This window comes from Ostrinia nubilalis, chromosome 14, assembly GCF_963855985.1.
Source record: "Ostrinia nubilalis chromosome 14, ilOstNubi1.1, whole genome shotgun sequence".
Classification (NCBI taxonomy): Eukaryota; Metazoa; Arthropoda; class Insecta; order Lepidoptera; family Crambidae; genus Ostrinia; species Ostrinia nubilalis.
This window is the reverse complement of record NC_087101.1, coordinates 4,563,513-4,581,847: the sequence shown is the minus strand read 5'-3', so window position 1 is coordinate 4,581,847 and position 18,335 is coordinate 4,563,513. Positions and strand designations below refer to the sequence as shown.

Sequence of the window (18,335 nt, the reverse complement as noted above, 5' to 3'; positions counted from 1 at the left end):
GCAGACTGAATCCCTTAAATTGTGATTGATGATTCATGGATAACTCAAATAAAAAAAAATCATACGTTAGTGCGTTTTTTAGGTAAAAGCCCAAATAAATGATATCAGCCGATTTTAGTTAAGAAGATACTTGTCTTCAAGCTGCAATGGGAGAAGACCCTTAGAAATATGGTTGTGATCCTTAGTCTTTAAAGAGTAGTATTTATTCTTTGTCATTTTCGTATTGAATTGTTTATCAACTAACTTATGGGCTTTGTTGAACGATCAGATAAAGTTAACGTATCTAACAGACATTTGCAGCATTAACTTTAACTCGTAACAATATTTTAGCACTATTTACAATTTAAAACAGGTATCTATCTGTTTTAAATTGTAAATAAGTTTTAAATAGTATCAACTAGCGCCCGTATTAACAAACATTACTATGAGGTCTCACAGTGCGCATGGACGCACAGGGTGACACACGAACCAATTACAGAGCTCTATTCAACGCTGTGCTGCTTCATTTAAGCAAGCGTCATTTGTGAATACGGGCGTAGGACTCCATCGAACTAGAAAGTCGTTCAAGAACACATTAAGTTTGCATCGACCGATTCAATTACAAGATAACTGATTGCCAACTGCTGTAGCCTGTAATGTTCACTGGTTTGTTTGCTCAGCTACTCGTAGCTGCAAGTTGTGCCCAGTTAGTGCAGTCCGCTGGTCAGTAGGGATGCTCTATTATGTCGCGTCTACACTCCACTGCACCCATAGAGAACTTTGCCTGTGTTTATAGAGAGGGTAGTTTAACATAGATGTACGATAGAGATCTATGAGCTTTAGTTGGAAAATATACTAAGGGTTGAGTTTTTTAACATAAACGTCAAAGAGTGGAACTAAGTTTAGTCATGTTGCTGATTGATGATGCTGAAAAAAGCATTATTAGCAAATGAAATTAAATTGACGTCATTATTGGAAAATGAAATGAAAGTAAAATACGCCAATCCGTAATTTAAATAAATGTTTTTTTATATGAAAACATATTAATCAGCTAGCGATGACAATAAGTGGACGCAAGTAAAAAAACTCAGTCATCTTTCGCTGTCTTACAGGTAACTGTAATTCAGTAAAGTTTAACTTGAGATAAGTAGGTACAAATCAAGACAGGTAAGCTCTCTTGTCAATCAAATACTCATCTATGCCGTTTCATAGAAAGTTCCATAGTGGAATTATTAAATTACAAAGTATCAGTTACTAAATTAGCGAAGAAAGATGAATACAAAATTAAAATTTACTTGAACTGTTTGTTTCAACAAATTTCGTGATCACACAACTGTTTAACCTCTATCGTCAGTAGGTACGTGCAGACTTTAGCTTAATCACGTACCGGATAAAGCCATAGAAAGTAGAGCCGAGCGTAAAATTTAACTACGATATTATTGAACATTCCCGGGCCGGGGCAGGAACATTGTCAAATTATCCCGGAATTGGGCCACGTAGGTTTTAGGTTAGGTTCAATTTGACCTGGATATTGAGGACAAAGTCCCAATATTAGACGTCAATTATGGCGTCCGCCATTATAAAGTTATTGGGCACTTTCATTTCTACATTCAGGATATTGGTGAATAATTTTAATCTTCAGGCTGTGACCTTTTAAAATTAAGTACGCGTTGACGCCTACGTATTAGTTCAAACAGGCTTTCATTTTAATCAATTATGGGACAGACAGTCTCAACTCTATTACTTTAAATTCCATTACTGCAGTGAACCTACATCAAAATACACTCAACATCTAATAAATTGCCCCTTCCGCGACGCGAACTTTAAAGATTTTCTTCTGACACAATCATGGTGCCCCAACAATATTGGTGTTATTTGAAAGCCCAATAAATATCCTTAAAGAAAAACACATTTAATTTCTTAATAAATTATTAACATATACCATAAATGTGACTTGAAAAAAGACCTCACTTTGGGCTCACCTCTGGTGTTGCGGCCCTACTCGCGCCTCGTCATATTCTAATAGCAAAACATACTTCTAATGTAAATGTCACATAACTTTTGTCAGTCAATACTTTATTTGAGAACCATTGTATAAAATCACTTCTCTTTTGGATTCCGATCGAACAACATCAAAATTGTAACGTCTCAAGAATACGAGTACAACGAAATAAGGGGGCGTCCATAAATTACGTGAGACAATTTTGGCTATTTTTCAACCCCCCCGCCCCCCTTGGTGAGATTTGGTGAGATTTTGCCTGACCCCCTCCCCCACCCCCAAATCTCACGTGATATTTAAAAAATCCGAAATTTAATAGTTATGGAGTAATAATAACCGAGAAACATTTTTTTTGTGTGCTTTAACGTTGTCGCTAACGAGTGCATCAAAAAGATCTATAAAGTTGAAGATTTTAGTTCTTGAAAGTATTTGCTGGACGCTGTACAATCATCATACATTTAATGTATGTCATTTTTTACGCAGTCGCTAGCGGATGACGATTGATGTAAAGTCGCACTAAGCCCACTGATTACGAATAGATCCAGAAAAACACGTGTAGTGACAGCGGTTAGTACTAGGGTCACATTGTTTTTTTTACAGAAGTACCTAGTCTAATTGTTCCTTTCTACAAAATCACTAATAATCTAGCAAAATCGATTTTGATAAAAAAAGAACTTGTTTTATAATTTTCTTAATTTCGTCATTTATTCTGCATTTTAGTATTCACACATGCAGACGGAAGCATTTTTAGTTTTATTTGTTTAGACTGTATAGAATAAAATGACATTATCATCATACAAATATCATTTTTTAGTCCTGACAAGGAACCCTTATAGTTTCGATATGTCTGGCTGTCTGTCTGTCCGAGGTTTTGCTTGGAAACTATTGGCACTAGGGAGCTGTAATTTTGTAGAGGTATGTATATTAATCACGCCAACAAAACGGTAGAATAAAATTTTGAAAAAATTTTTTTTAGTGTAGCTCCCCTACATGTAAAGTGGGGATTATTTTTTTTTCGTCTTCTACCCCATCGTGTGGGGTATCGTTAGATAGGTCTTTTAAAATGGCTTAGGGGTTTCTAAGACCATTTTTCGATTTAGGGATCCGTTTGCAAAATGTTAAAGTTTAAAGTGCCAATTTTTGTCCGAGTAGGGCGTCCCCCCCGCTAAAAACTAAACTGCTAGCTTGATAAATCTGGAAAAATTCAAGATTATAGTGCTTTTTATGAACTTTCAAGGAAATATTATTATATATTGTGATAACGACGGACAACTACGGACCTACACTGCGCGTGGCACGACGACACGCACTTGGCCAATTTTTTTACTTAAGATTTAACCCAGTTTTCTGGCAAACTCTATTTCTCTATTTCTTGTGGAAATAAATACGTGATATTTCCCGAGACCCCCCCTCTCCCCCACGTGAGATTTAGTGAGTTTTTTGTTGACCCCCTCCCCCCCCTAAAAGCCTCACGTAATTTATGGACGCCCCCTAAGCAGTTTCCGAGTTTTATTTATAAAATTCCATCGCGTCTGCAAGGCGCGAACATTGGCGACCGTGACAGGACTGCAAATTCGGACAATCTGGAAGATTAATCCAAGGACACCTGGAGTCAGCCGAGCAGTGACGCAGCAAAAGCTTCACCTCGCAGCCTGGATTTCAGATAAGTGCCCTGATTATTCCTTCCTTACATCATCCCACCACTATTAAACCACTCCTAAACCTTTTTTATTTCCGAAATCCTATCCAATTTAGTAAAAACTTTCACTTGTGCAAATTGTGTCTACCCCATAATTTTTATTTATCATTCAAAATATCATCAAATCATTGCAATTTCTCTTATTTTCAAGTAATTAAAGCCAAATCCTAATTGTAATAACGTATCGCGCCAGTAGTTTCCCGGTTTTTAGTATTTTTTTGCCGAATATTTCAGTTGTGCCAGCGGCCGACCTCAACGAGCCGGCTAACGGGACATCAGCTGATTCAACGCGTCAACACCGGCTTCCTAGCTGCCGTCGGGGCTGAGGGCGTGAGATACGTATTCTTTTTATTATAAATTTGTGTCTTTCTAACTGAGGCTCGGCTTTGTAATTTTGATTTGAACTACCTCGCATTTTTTTTACCGTGTAAATTCATTAAACTTTCATAATTTATTAATTAAACGCATTCCAATAGTACAATTACATTTCAAAATAGTATTTTATTAGTAATTTGACATTTTAATACAAAATAATGACTGATCCAGCCACTTTATCATCGCATTTGGCATCGAGGCATTCGATGTCAAAGGATTTATTAGTAAAACGTAGTTCAATCAAAGGGCAAATTACTAGATTTAAAAACTACTTAAATAAAATTACAAAGCAGCCCTCGCTGACGACCATCGAGATTGCTGAATTGTCACTTAAACTCAGCAAGTTCGAGGGTCAGTTGGCCAAATATGACGAGCTGCAAACTCAGATCGAATTAATAAATTCTGAAAATTTGGATTTTGAGATGGACGAGCGTGAACGCATTGAGCAAGACTTCATTTTGTGCATAGCTATGGCAAAGAGTTTCTTAGATGAACAAAATGAATCGAAGTTAATAAGTCAAGACAAAAAACGCCGCGAATCTTTATTTTTAGAGGCTCAATCTTTTGACGCAGATTCTAGTGTTCGCCTACCTCAAATCCAAATAGCCAAATTTGACGGATCATATTTCCGCTGGTTAGAGTTCCGCGACACTTTCACTAATTTAATTCATAACAATGAACGCTTGTCATCTATTCAAAAGTTTCACTATTTGATTTCCTATTTAGAGGGAGATGCAGCTCGTGTTATTTCAAATATTGAGGTGTCTTCTGCCAATTATAATGATGCTTGGCAATTAATTTACCAGCGTTATAATGACAAAAGACTACTCATTAATCATCATCTTAAATCATTGTATAATTTACAACAGTCGACACGCGAAACTGAAAGTTCCCTACGATTTGTAGTAGATCATGTCACCAAAAACTTGCGTGCCCTAGCCAATCTAGGTCAGCCCACAGAGCACTGGGACACATTAATTATATTTTTCATTTGCTCTAAACTTCATAACCATACTCTCATAAAGTGGGAAGAACAACGTAGCAATTTAGGAGATGTTCCCACCTTAGAACAATTTAAGCAGTTTTTAATTGACCGGGCACACATATTAGAATCTACTAGTCGTAATCAATGTAATAATAATTCTAATAACACTAATAATTACGTAAAATCAAATCAAAATTCAAATTTTAATAGCAATAAATCAACTTTTCAAACAAATTCACATAATGCAACTTTAAATTCCAATAATAATAATTCACACGTCTGTATTATTTGCAACAAAAATCATAAAATATACGATTGTTCAATTTTTAAGTCAAAATCAATACAGGATAGGTTAACAGACGTTTCCAAATATAAATTATGTTCAAACTGTTTACGTCAAGGACACCCGGCCCGCGAGTGTCGTATGGGTCCATGTAGGCAGTGTAACGAGCGACATAATACACTACTGCATTCAGTTGATGCCACTAAAGCCAACAATGCTCAAATACAACCATCGGAATCCATTGTCAACTTCTCTAAAGAAAAAAATACACATGTCATTCTGACTACTGCCCTAATAGAAGTCGTGAATCCAGTAACTAAAAAGGCAACTTTAGTTCGAGCCTTATTGGATTCAGGCAGTCAGTCGTCTTTCATTACAAAATCATTGCAACAAAAACTATCATTAAATTCTAATCCAACTTCCATCAATGTCATTGGAATTGGAAACAACTCAAGCTCAGTCAATGAAAGCTGTGTTGTTCAACTAAAATCCACTCGTCACAATTACCAAACAAATCTAAATTGCTTTGTTCTTGACGAGCTCACAGGAGTTCTTCCAAAGTCTCCAATTAATTTAAATCAATTAAAATTACCTAAAAATATTAAATTGGCAGACCCTGATTTTAATCAGCCAGGCCCTATCGATCTTTTAATAGGCGCAGATCTATTTTGGGATGTTCTAATATGTCAACAAAAATCATTAGGAAAAAATAAACCGAAACTTCAAAACTCTAAGTTTGGCTGGTTAATTTTTCGGTTCTATTAATTTAAGTATAAGTAATCAACTACAGTGCAATCAATGTATAATCTATAAAAATAATTCAATTATTAATTTATCATGTTCTTTATCAAAATTCAATTAAATTAAATAAATTAATCACATTATCTATCTAATTTTACATTTGAGAGCATTCGTAATATTGTGCATGCTAGCTCGCACATTCTCCTAGTGGCAGTGAGATAACGATCTGGCCAACAAAAGGCAGACTTGTCTCCCGGAGCACTGTGCGCCAGTGCGTTCGGTGCCGACGCGTGCAAGGTACAACATTCATATCTAAAGTGAGTGCTGCAAATCGTAGGGGACGCGATGCTTGCTTGTCTAAATGTTACTTTTGTTTATTCATATTTATTTTAGATACAAGTGTATTCATTTAGCAGCTATAATTGATTTAACTTACATAGATCTTATTCCCCACTGACAGTATTTTTCTATGCCGCTGAGGTCAGCCAGCGGAAGCATTCCTACTCAAATTATAAAAACTACTTATTATTTACATTTTATTATTATTTAATTTAAATTCTCTTTTTTTTTTCTGATTTTGCTGCTCAGGAAAGCACCAAATTTTTATTTACCTACATACATCTCACGCCCCTCACTTTGGTGGCATCTGGGAGGCTGGTGTCAAATCGGCCAAATATCATTTAAGACGTGTAATAGACACGTCTCATTTAACTTTTTAGAAAATTTCAATCAACACTTTGCACAAGTGGAAGCTATACTAAATGGCCTTCCCTTGTGTCCTTCAACTTCATCCCCTGACAATTCCCTTTTCCTTTCCCCAGGGCACTTCTTAACCAGGAAGACCACTGAATGCGCTGCCGTCACCATCTCTGGAGGCTGATGATGAAAAACGACTCCAGCGCTACGCTCTGTTGGAGAAACTACAACATTTTTGGAGAAGAAGTTCGAAATTTTAACCAAATTGCAAATCAGAACAAAATGGAGACAAAGCAAGAGCAAGATAAAGAAAGGAGACTCTACACGAGATTCTACTTCACGAGAAATCTCTCCCACCTCTCTGTTGACGTGCTGGGCGAGTAACCAAATTGCATCCCTGCCCTGATGGTATTGTCCGTGTTGCTGACGTGAAGACCACCTCCGGCAGCTACCGACAGCCCTTAGTGCGGCTCTGCCCGCTGCTCAGCGATGAAGACTTCGAGAGTTGAAGAGCTGGAGCCTTCAACCGGGGGGAGTATGTTGCGGCCCTACTCGCGCCTCGTCATATTCTAATAGCAAAACATACTTCTAATGTAAATGTCACATAACTTTTGTCAGTCAATACTTTATTTGAGAACCATTGTATAAAATCACTTCTCTTTTGGATTCCGATCGAACAACATCAAAATTGTAACGTCTCAAGAATACAACGAAATAAGCAGTTTCCGAGTTTTATTTATAAAATTCCATCGCGTCTGCAAGGCGCGAACATCTGGGATCAATTAGACCAATTTTTATGGTTATGAAACCAAATAATGATCTCACGTGTCCTCTTTAACAGATGGATAGCGATTAATCCCAACTTAACAGTTTTATAGCCATAAAAGTTGGCTGAAGCGTAACTACCTATTTATTGAAGAAGTGACTCGGATCCTTCTAAAGACACATTTTTGAGGTAAAAACTTTTCCTTTAATGAAATGAAGTTTAGAACTAGGCTTTTAAATGGTGCCAATATTGGTGGGAAGTGCATACGTTTGAAAGTGCTTGTCGCGGGAGGTGCGATTTATTTGATGTCGAGTGTAGATAGTTTACTCACTTTTCTGTGTTGCCAGCTCTTGAACAAAAAAAAAACAAAAAGAAGCTACAAACGTACTCGGCGCTCCAATTCCTAACTTTTCGCAAAAATCAGTATGCAGATTAAAACTTTACACGACACGTGCTCCCACTCCGGGCTCTACAAAATGTGTTTTAATAAAGAGGAAACTAATTTACAACTTCCTTCTAACGGAGATACTAGTGTCAGGTGCATTTTCAATGTTGAAATGCTGTAGTTAATTATACATGTTTTACAATAAAAGATAAGGTAACTCCAGAAATAGTACCCACATCTCTTCCACAATGCTCAGTTGAAATTTTTTATAGTTAGTTGTCTAAATAAATGATGTGCCAATTTTTCATTCAAACTATTGTGTAAAACTTACAAAATCCTTACACTTCACTGCTGGAGTGGCCGTTCGGATTACCGGCAGTAATTCCAAGTTAAGTTCCCTTATTCGACTTGACACCATACACACATGTAGTTGAATAGATACCAGATACCATTCAATTGGTACGTAACTATCCCAGGCATCATTCCCATTGAGCCCTGTGACAATCCTCTGATGGTGTATAAAATCATATCAAAGTTATTACGGCCCACACGATAACCCAGAAGATTATCTAAAAGCAAATTAACAGCCTCTGCGTGATGGCCATTAATCTGCGGCACAAAACATCTTATCGCCTCGCACCTCACAAAGGCCACTCCAAGCCCCAAACAATACAAATCCAACCCTATTAAGCCACCAAATCCCTTAAAAGAAAGGAGAATGGCCGTAATAAAACCGCGTTAGCCCGCTCTAAAATTCATTTTAATCCTTATACTTGCAGCTTAACACCCCAGAATTAAAAACTGCAATTTCCTCTTATATTCTACGAAGCAGACTTAATATTGCAGTTACGATACACCGTTTGCGCTGGTTTGCGGCAGCACAAACAGTGGCTACCAAACATTTATCAGATCTGGATTGTTTCACAAAGAACCTTTCTTTGTGCAGCGGTTTTCTCTCCGGGAATAATGGATTTTACTCGTAAAAACCCACTTAACAGACTGAAAAATTTAATGCGATCCGCTCGACGTAAGTCTATGAAAACAAAAGACACGATTACTCACTCTTTGGTGGTTAAAATTTAACATTTCAGACGTTTTACGATCAAAGTTGTTGAAGCATGGAAAAGCTTCGCAACTAATATAAGTTCGTTTAATTTTTTTCTTATAAAGTTAAGATTACACAGCGAGAACCCCAAAAAAGGTCTGCATTCGATCTTAAAAGTAAGCAGTTGTCAAATACCTGCCTTGTTATGTATAAAATGAGTAAATAATAAGGCAGTAAGTAGATTAGAAAATTAAACGAAATTAAGATGTAACATACTAAACAAAACTTAAACATAGAGCGTACTCTATATTTTACTACGTAGTAAACTTGGCCGAGCACACAAGTCTTGCTTAGAGAAAATAGCGAAAAATCTTATTGCAAGCTACTACTTCCAATTTAGATACAAAGGACCCGTATGTTGTAAAAGTCTAAGCTATCGTGTCTAGGATATGTTTCCTTTTAAATGAAGTCTATAATCCAAATATCTAAACTTACTTTAATTACGGTATATTAATACTTTTAAAATATCTTTTTAATTGATTTTTAATGTACCTAAAACATGGTTTCATGCTTCATAGAGCTCTTTGTCGGCTTGATAGAGCCATGCAGACGTTTTTGGCGGCTCGTTAAAGCTTACAAAACCGAACATGATAAAAAAAGGATACAAAATCATTCATACAAATTACAACCAAAAAAAGAATTTTTTCAAGACATCGAGTGAATTTTAAGTAAGATTTTCTCAAAAAGTTAATAAAAATGATACGACGCTACGTTTGGGAGAGCTTCACATAAGAGAAAATAAAATTAATATTCCAGGACTCATCAAACTACTCCCACTTTTATGGTTCTGCGTTATCTGATACTTACCTTGTGTCTACGGTATACGACCTATTTATTATAGGAGCAGCTACTCTTTATTGTTTTATTCAAGAATTTAAGTAGCTCTATTTACAATCTACAGCACATTAGACTACACATTTTTATTGCAAAACCTTCCCTTACAACAGCAGAATAAAACACAATGTGTGACAACCTCTTAAAAATTATAGTTACTTCTAAATTACTAAACCCTATATTATTTTAAACTGGTCACTATCATAATTATTACTACTGACGGGATTGCTACCATGTCAGTCCTGGATCTGTCAATAGGCCGTATAGGCCGCGGCCTAGGGGCGGCAGATTTCAGATGACGCTTACTCGATTTCAGAAGATAAAAGTTAAATAAAGATCCAACCCCACCCTAGCCTACGGGCGGCAAAACTGTAAATCCGCCACTGTACCATGTACCTTAATTTTGAGTTTCCGATATTTCGGCACTGTTGCAAGCGCCATGGTCAGTTACTCCGTGACCAAATTACTAAACCCTAATTTGATGAAAAAAGATTTTTAATTAGGCAATCAAATTTAAAGTCTGCATGTATAGGACAGCCGTCAGTGTCACGTCGTACAAATAAATTTTTTAATGGTTTTCCACATCTGTAAATCAATGGTGAAAGAGCAATGGACTCTGAATGTAGGTTTATGCGGTCAAACTGCAGCATGTGAACGATGGCATGACGGTGACCGTCAGACGGTCGTATCTAATTTTAATTATTTAATTAACGCCGTAAACTGTGTACGTTACTGAATACTTGATAATAACCTTGGCGTAACTTTATATTTCGTAAACAAAAACGACCTTATAAAAGAAAAATAAACTAGTTTTTTTAGAAATAAATGGACGAATGTCTACATAATAATTTGTATTGTGTTTTATGGACTACTAGCGGCCGCCCGCGACTTCGTACGCGTGGATCCGGTTTTACCCCCTTCATCTATCTTACGCGGTTTAGATTTTTTCATACAAATGTTTTTTCCCGCTAACTCCCGTTCCCGTGGGAATTTTGCAATATTCTGTTGTCACTAAGCTTTAAGTTTACTAAGGTACCTGCATGCCAAATTTCAAGCATCTAACTTAAGCGGTTTAGATTTTTCATACAAAAGGATTTTCCCGCTAATTCCCGTGCCCGTGGGAATTTCGGGAATTCCTTTCTTAGTGCACCTCTACGGTACCTAAGCTACGTTCCTTCCAAATTTCAAGTGCCTACGTTTAGCCGTTTAGGCTGTGCGTTGATATGTCACTAAGTCAGTCAGTTTCTCCTTTTATATGTATATTTAGATTTGTAACACTCTTTCATTTTATTAGTGGTAACATTTTATTCGCATTTTTAAGTTTTCTATGAATATCTTTGTAATAACATAAACGGTATAAACGTTTTCCATCAACCCTGCCTAAATTTGACCGGCCGTCTAAATCAGATTGGTCCGCTCGGCTGGCCCACAACAGAGTAATCTTTACAAGCTCAGCTGATTCTAATTCGCAATTCGCCTGTGGCGGTTCGCTTCAACTCGACAATCCTTATTGTATTTGTTTCATTCCATTTCATTGTAATATAATAAAGTCGTCAAGAAGGATTAGCGGCAGGTGGAACTTCAAGCGTCGAAGTGATTATATGACCAGAGCTTCTTTGGGCTTTAGGTGGTGATATGACTATAGTTTTAATTGCCCCTCTGTGCAGTTGATGGCAGCAAATCTATCCAAATCCATGCTACCGTATTTCCGAACACTAGTTTGTCACTCGCTAGTAGTTACGGCACTCGCTGGAGAGAAAAATCTTGTCACTCCCTATTGAACATGACAGTAGAGCGTGGTAGAGCCGACTAGTTGTCGCAAATGCAGCATCTTTATTGACCAAATCAGTAAAATCGGTCTGTGACATATTGTTTATTCACTTGTTCAAGAATTTAATCATTTACGAGACGTAGCTTGTACGTTTTTCATTTGTTTTTTTCCATGAAGAGGTGCTTATAATAATGCACTCATGCTCAAAGGTTCTTTGATCGAGACACGTGTCGTACGGAATACGCTCCGCAGAAAAGAAAACGGTATTACATTCCATTTTGCATCTTCAAGGCATAAGGTTGGCTGCAGCAGATACACACAGTTTTGTAAGGTGTAGGAATCATTCTTGTAGAATGTAAAAAAGTGGACGAAAACTGATTCGCCATTGCAGTCGTCCATACAAAAAAGACGACTGGCTAACAAATAAATAAATACCTACACTGCAGTTACAGACTGACACTACAGTCAGGCGCCATCCACGTTCGTGTCGGCATGCCGTTAAAATAAGTATGCTTCGGGCTATGTAAAGTCTGGTTCGAGTTAAAATTATATTCATTGAAATGCTTCTTCAAATATAATTACGATTGTCTGTTTCAGGGGTCATTGGAAAACACAAACTTGATAATATTTAAAAACACTGACGCCCGTATTCACAAACGATGCTTGCTTAAGTGAAGCAGCAAATCGAACACACAGCGTTGAATAGAACTCTGTGATTGGTTCATGTGCGTCCACGCGCACTGTGAAACCTCATAGTAATCATTGTGAATACGGGCGTTAAACCAGTTAAACTACTAACTGCGTGATATAGGGCGTTCTTACAACAATTTAGGTACTATAGTTCCTTCTTATTAAGGTTCACTCACGTCTTTGGGCCTAAATAGCTAAATATAGAGACTACACAAGTGTTAATTCTTAGTCTACCCACGGCGCTTCCCTTCGGCTTCGTCAACTTCTTATTGTAGCTATTTTGTTCAGAAATACGAAATATCTAGTCATTTTGGTCAGGCAAGATCAGGTTTATTATAGGTCAGGACACATGAAAACTACTCTTATTAATGTTATAATAAGGTTCAGCTGAATATTACTTCCAATCGAATATCTATTACCCAAAATTATAGTTTGTTACTAAATACATAGGGTAGGCTATCCTGGGAGTTACTGCCACTGACCTTCAATGAAATACGAATATACCGACCAATAAAAACGCAATTTTATTTACTTAAATTTCCCAAGGCTAACACGTTTGCCCGAGCCGGTCAGTGCGCAGTAAGCTGGCCGACTCTTTGATTCACACGTCACACAAGCATTCAAAATCGCTGACATACACCTTTCATACTACATGTGTCCCTACAAGTCAAAGAGTTATTTTTCTGGCGAAAAAACGGCTAGTAAAAAAGATTTATAGGATAAATCCTACTAAACACATCATCTTAGGATGTATGATGTCATCATACTCATGAGAGCAGTATGCACTGTCCAATTTACGAAGCGGGTAATATTACTATCTTTTACTTTACTAAAAAGACTCACAAGGAGTATAATAATTATTATGACGACATAAAACCTGACGGCCTACTGTGTGCGGAACTCGGGAGCCGTGGTTCAATTTTGTTTCATTTTTATTTTGTGCATTATATTGAACTGGAAGTTACGAGTATTACTCGTATTAGCTTGAAAGTATTAAATACAACTTCAATATTGCCTATGTGCCATCGTTAAAATTACATACTGGTAAATATAGACATAACAGTGGCTATGCGCGATATATTTACCTATCTGTCTTTATTGTGTGATGTCCATTGTAATAAATGTTTCTTTCTTTCTTCCTATTGGTTTAATATAACAACTGACGACAAATAATGTTAAGAACCATACATATTAATTTATTTTCACTTCTTCTTCTTCTTCTTGTCGTGTGGACAATAAACGTGTACAGTGTCAGCCTAAAACTCCGCTACAAGTGTGGCGTTGTATTTTCACTTAAAATTATCTTTCCTTATAAATTGACTCACGTTAGATAAAAAAACTGCGGCTTTTCTTTTAAAGAAATTATAGTAGTAGAGAATAGTTGCATATGCCCGTATTCACAAGCGATGCTTGCTCAAGTGAAGTAGCAAATCGAACGCACAGCGTTGAATAGAGCTCTGTGATTGGTCCGTGTGTCACCCCGTGCGTCCACGCGCACTGTGAGACCTCATAGTAATGTTTGTGAATACGGGCGATAGTTTATTAAGGTGCACCACTGCACACCGCACCTAATTTGCAGTCAACCGGCAACACCACTTCCACAACTCATTGTATCGAATCGATCTAAGTTCCAGGTAAGTCTAAAACAAATTCATCGACCTGTTACCGTCAGCAATACCCGTAATTCTAGTCAAAACCATTTTAATGACTCATTCTAGAGTTACTAGAGAATTGTGGATACTTTCTTGGTAAGAAAAATAGTGTTTAGATATTTAATTTTACGGAAACAACCCTGACTGGTGAAAAAGCTCTTTGGCGAAGCTTTTAAAGCTTCGATTCGATGCCCGATTATGTCATTATAGAAAATAAAGTTTGTAAGTTGTAGAAATTCGTCATTTTTAAATTAGATCAACTGGTATTAATCTTATTAGTTTCGTAGAAAATTTAATCAAGCTGCAAACTTGAATCTGCTTATAATTTTGTCTACTAGAGGTATTATGCATAAATATTAAGTTTTCAAAGAAATATTGATGTAAAAAAGCTCGTAATAAATCAAATCAAGTAAGTGAACTTGAATTTTAATGTAGAGTCTCTTTTTCGTGGAGATGGGTGATTCTTTTGAAGCTTTTATAACTAAATAATGTAAAGGACCTAATTTAAAAGGCATTAATTAGTTCATCATTCTATTTGAATATAAAGAAATGAACCCAGAATTAGTTATAATTACTTATAACTAATTCTGGGTTCATTTCTTCTCGGAATCAATAAACTGTGAGCGTTAGGAGTCTTATTTCCAATTATTTCTAATAGGAAGTGATTTTAAATCAACTAACACTGAGTAACTTACTATTTTAATATCTAATTAATTTTATTTCAGAGCCGTAAACTTAATTAAGCTGATTTAGATATTATAATATAGGAAATACGGATCAGGAAAGAGAAAAATGATTTTGAATTCAATTATTTGTAATAACTATATTTTAAATGTAGTAAGGTATCGTCTCTTAATATTCTCAATTTTGGTTGATACATTTATTTTTTATCGCATTAAATTGCTCTTTGATTTTATTTTTTAACTAACGTAGAGGTCAAAATGCGCGTAATTTATGTTTACCATTTTATTTAGTTGATAATTGGCTTGATAATTGCCTCACATGTATAATAAAATGTATTTAGTGCGTAATTTGCATTGATAATTTTGGAATGTTAATAAGTGCGATATTAAAATTACAAATACTCTTACGGTTAAAACAAACATAGTTTACCTAGAAAATATGGTTTAATCTATATCGTATAAATATAATTCCTTCAAAATCCGTAATCTAGTAGAGATTATTATGAGCGTCATGTATTTTTCCTTCTAAACTTTAATTAATGTAGAGATAAATGGAGCTTTCACGCCTGCCTCACAAATTGAAGCCGGCGAAGTTAAACCCTAGCTATAAAGCCTAAGAACAAATATCTAAACAAGGCTCTATTACATTATTTTCATTGAGCATATGTTACGCAATCTTTCCGTGATTGTCGCAGTATAAATACAGCATTATAAAAACTTCTATGGCATCCGCGCCTCATCAAATCGCCTCTTTTCAGCCAGCACTATTTTACACTCGCTGTGAAAACATTACCGAACGCAATCGATTTTCGACTTAGTGGCCCCGGCGTGACAACGCGGCCCGAACATCTAAAATTACATAGAGAAATGGTAACTAAAGTATAACTTACCTGGCTAGCATGGAGGACGTCCAAAAATATGGTAAAAACACTGATCAAAAGCACGGCGCGCGACATTTTTGCGGCCGCGGTGCGTCCCGAAACCCGAGTGGCAACTGACGTTAGTGTCAAACGCCAGAAACCTGCGTACTAGCTGGACGGTGCCGTACCGTAGTCGTAGCTAGTGAGATATAGATCGACCCTCCCGGGAGGGAGCGAGACGGCCGCCGTTCCCCGTAGGTGCGAGCGAGACCCTCGGCAAGGAACTCCGCATGCGCACTGGTGTTATAACGCAGCGTACAATAAGGACGTATGGAGTGCCGTCTTCGTCTGGCTTTGTCTGGATTTCCCGATGATGCATCATTTTTTACCAACCGTGAACCGTTGATAATACGACCCTAATTATTTTGAATTTGAGAAGCTTCCTTCCAAATGATGCAAATCTTCAACGGTTCGCTTGTAATTAGCCAAAAACGTAGTAAAATGAGTGCGAAATTTTGTATAGACTTAATACTTATCATTTCTTTTCGTTAATCAACTTTCCTTACGCTTAAGCATGATTCGCTTGCCTTAGACGTATCTTCATCTTAAACAAAAAGCTATAATTGGAAAACTTTAAACTATTAAACACTCCATCTTCTAACTCTGTTTAAATCCACTTTAATGTACTTTTTACTTAAAATGTTTCAAATCTCTTTTTTCTTGAACACTGATTAATATTGTGTCGCTACAATTAGAATAACTTTCGATTTCTTTTGGTTTTTAAATATGAAATGCTCTACTACTTACCCAAATTATATTTTGCTTAGGCTCATTAATGGTTACTCAATATTTATAATTTTTTCACAGTATTAATGCCTGAAAAAAATTTTTTCATCACGATTTTGGTACATAATCGAGTCTCAAGTCTCAAAATTCGCAACATTCCCTAGCTTGAGCCGCAGCCATCCCGTGCCATTAGGCTCATCGGGGCCTTATCTCCCCTTGCACCGGGCCATTATTTATGGCCAGTCCATCCATTTCCCATGTAATGGCCACGCTGAATGCGCTCATAACGACGTTTGGCTTATGAGTTCGGGTCTTTTGCATTTGATCTTTGACGCGATAGAAAAAAGGCTCTAATACTGAAAGTTTTGATAACTCTACAATATAGTCTTAATAGACAAGTTTTTGTTGATACACTAACGCAAACTCTAGTTTCATCCTGGCTAAACTGGATAATAGAGGTATACTTTATGTGCACATGCTTAAAATACACTGGACCGCAAAGAAAAAGGTTCAGTTAGAAAATCTTCAATATCTTCAAAAGTACCTTACCTCTTTAAAAATACTAAATTAATTCATTTTTTGTGTAGAGTCACAATAATGATAAATATTTATACAAAATTACAAAGTGAGTAGAAAATTATTGCAGTTGACGTAACAAACAAGAAGATTGCAACAAAATTATAGTTGGAAATGTGGCTGGCTCACAATAAGCCCCTGGGGAAGCATCCGACCAAACTACACCCATCTGTCCAATCGGTGGACCATTATGCTGACATCTTGTTTACTTGGTACCTACATAAGATATTTACTAGAAATGTAGAAATACACTAACTACTTACTATTAATAAATAGGCAGGTATGTAGCGCAAGGAGTGTAGTTAAAACACTTTATTTAATATTTCCTATAGCAGTAATAAGTTTTCATATTGCTAAGTGAAAATTCATTTTCTCTCCATACAAATCATTTCAGTTTCATCCTAAAAAGTAACCTATGTCCTTCTCTCCAAGGCCCAATCTATCTCTATGTCAAAATTTATCAAAATCGTTTTAGTGTCTTTTGGCGTGAAGACAAACAAATAAAGGTATTATCGCATTTAAAATATTAGCTTGGAAAATACAGAAGGTCAACTTAGTACAAAATGTGACTGAGTTTCCTCAATGCCATCAAGTTGCCTCCAAGCCATACTTTTTCTAAAATAATTTATGAGTTAACTAGCTTTCCGCCCGCGGCTTCGCCCGCGTGGAATTTTGTCTGTCACAGAAAAACTTTATCGCGCGCGTCCCTGTTTCAAAAACCGGGATAAAAACTATCCTATGTTCTTTCCCGGGACTCAAACTATCTCTATGCCAAATTTCATCAAAATCGGTTGCGAGGTTTAAGCGGGAAAGCGTAACAGACAGACAGACAGACAGACAGACAGACAGACAGACAGAGTTACTTTCGCATTTATAATATTAGTTGGGATAACCCTGCCGTTAAGAAAATTCAACTAATTACTGTATATTCATAAGACACCGTGCGAAAGGCAGGTTACTAGTTTTAACCTAACGAAGTAATTAGCGACGCCAAACCCCTGAGCTCTACCACCCTTCTGGAAATTCAACTAAGTCCAACGTAATATTGATTTTCTGCCTCAATGACGCCTTTTATTATAGCCATATCACGTCCGTGAGAGCCACGTGGAATGCAAATGTCGTATTACCGACTCCGACTTTTATTATACTGAGAAACTATTTGTCTTCCCGTGACACTAGGGAAGAGAGCCAGCCCTGACCATATAAGTAGGGCAGGTTGAGGAAAATAGACTCTATGCTAACATAATAAGGCCTTCGATATAATGTAACTAGGACTGTCTTCGGGGTAACATACTTATCCAGTGCAGTTCGTGCCAAATGTGCACTACAGTTTATATTTCAGAACGTAGATATCAAACTATAGACATAAAATCTATGGTACTACCAAATGAAACTTGCGAACTAAGGAAGTACTTAATTTTAAACCTCTTAAATTTTTAATTTGCTTTCCACGAATATACACGGTGTCCT

General features: G+C 36.7%; 1 protein-coding gene across 1 annotated transcript in view; it reads right to left on the bottom strand.

The window, feature by feature from the left end:
- Nucleotides 1-15,682, bottom strand: part of LOC135078020 (amyloid-beta-like protein) — a 166,344-nt gene extending 150,662 nt beyond the window's left edge. The window contains exon 1 of the mRNA XM_063972567.1: nucleotides 15,534-15,682. Within this exon, the coding sequence (XP_063828637.1) occupies nucleotides 15,534-15,599 (66 nt within the window). The 5' untranslated portion in view covers nucleotides 15,600-15,682. The remainder of the gene's footprint in view (nucleotides 1-15,533) is intronic.
- Between the last annotated feature and the right edge of the window lie 2,653 nt (nucleotides 15,683-18,335).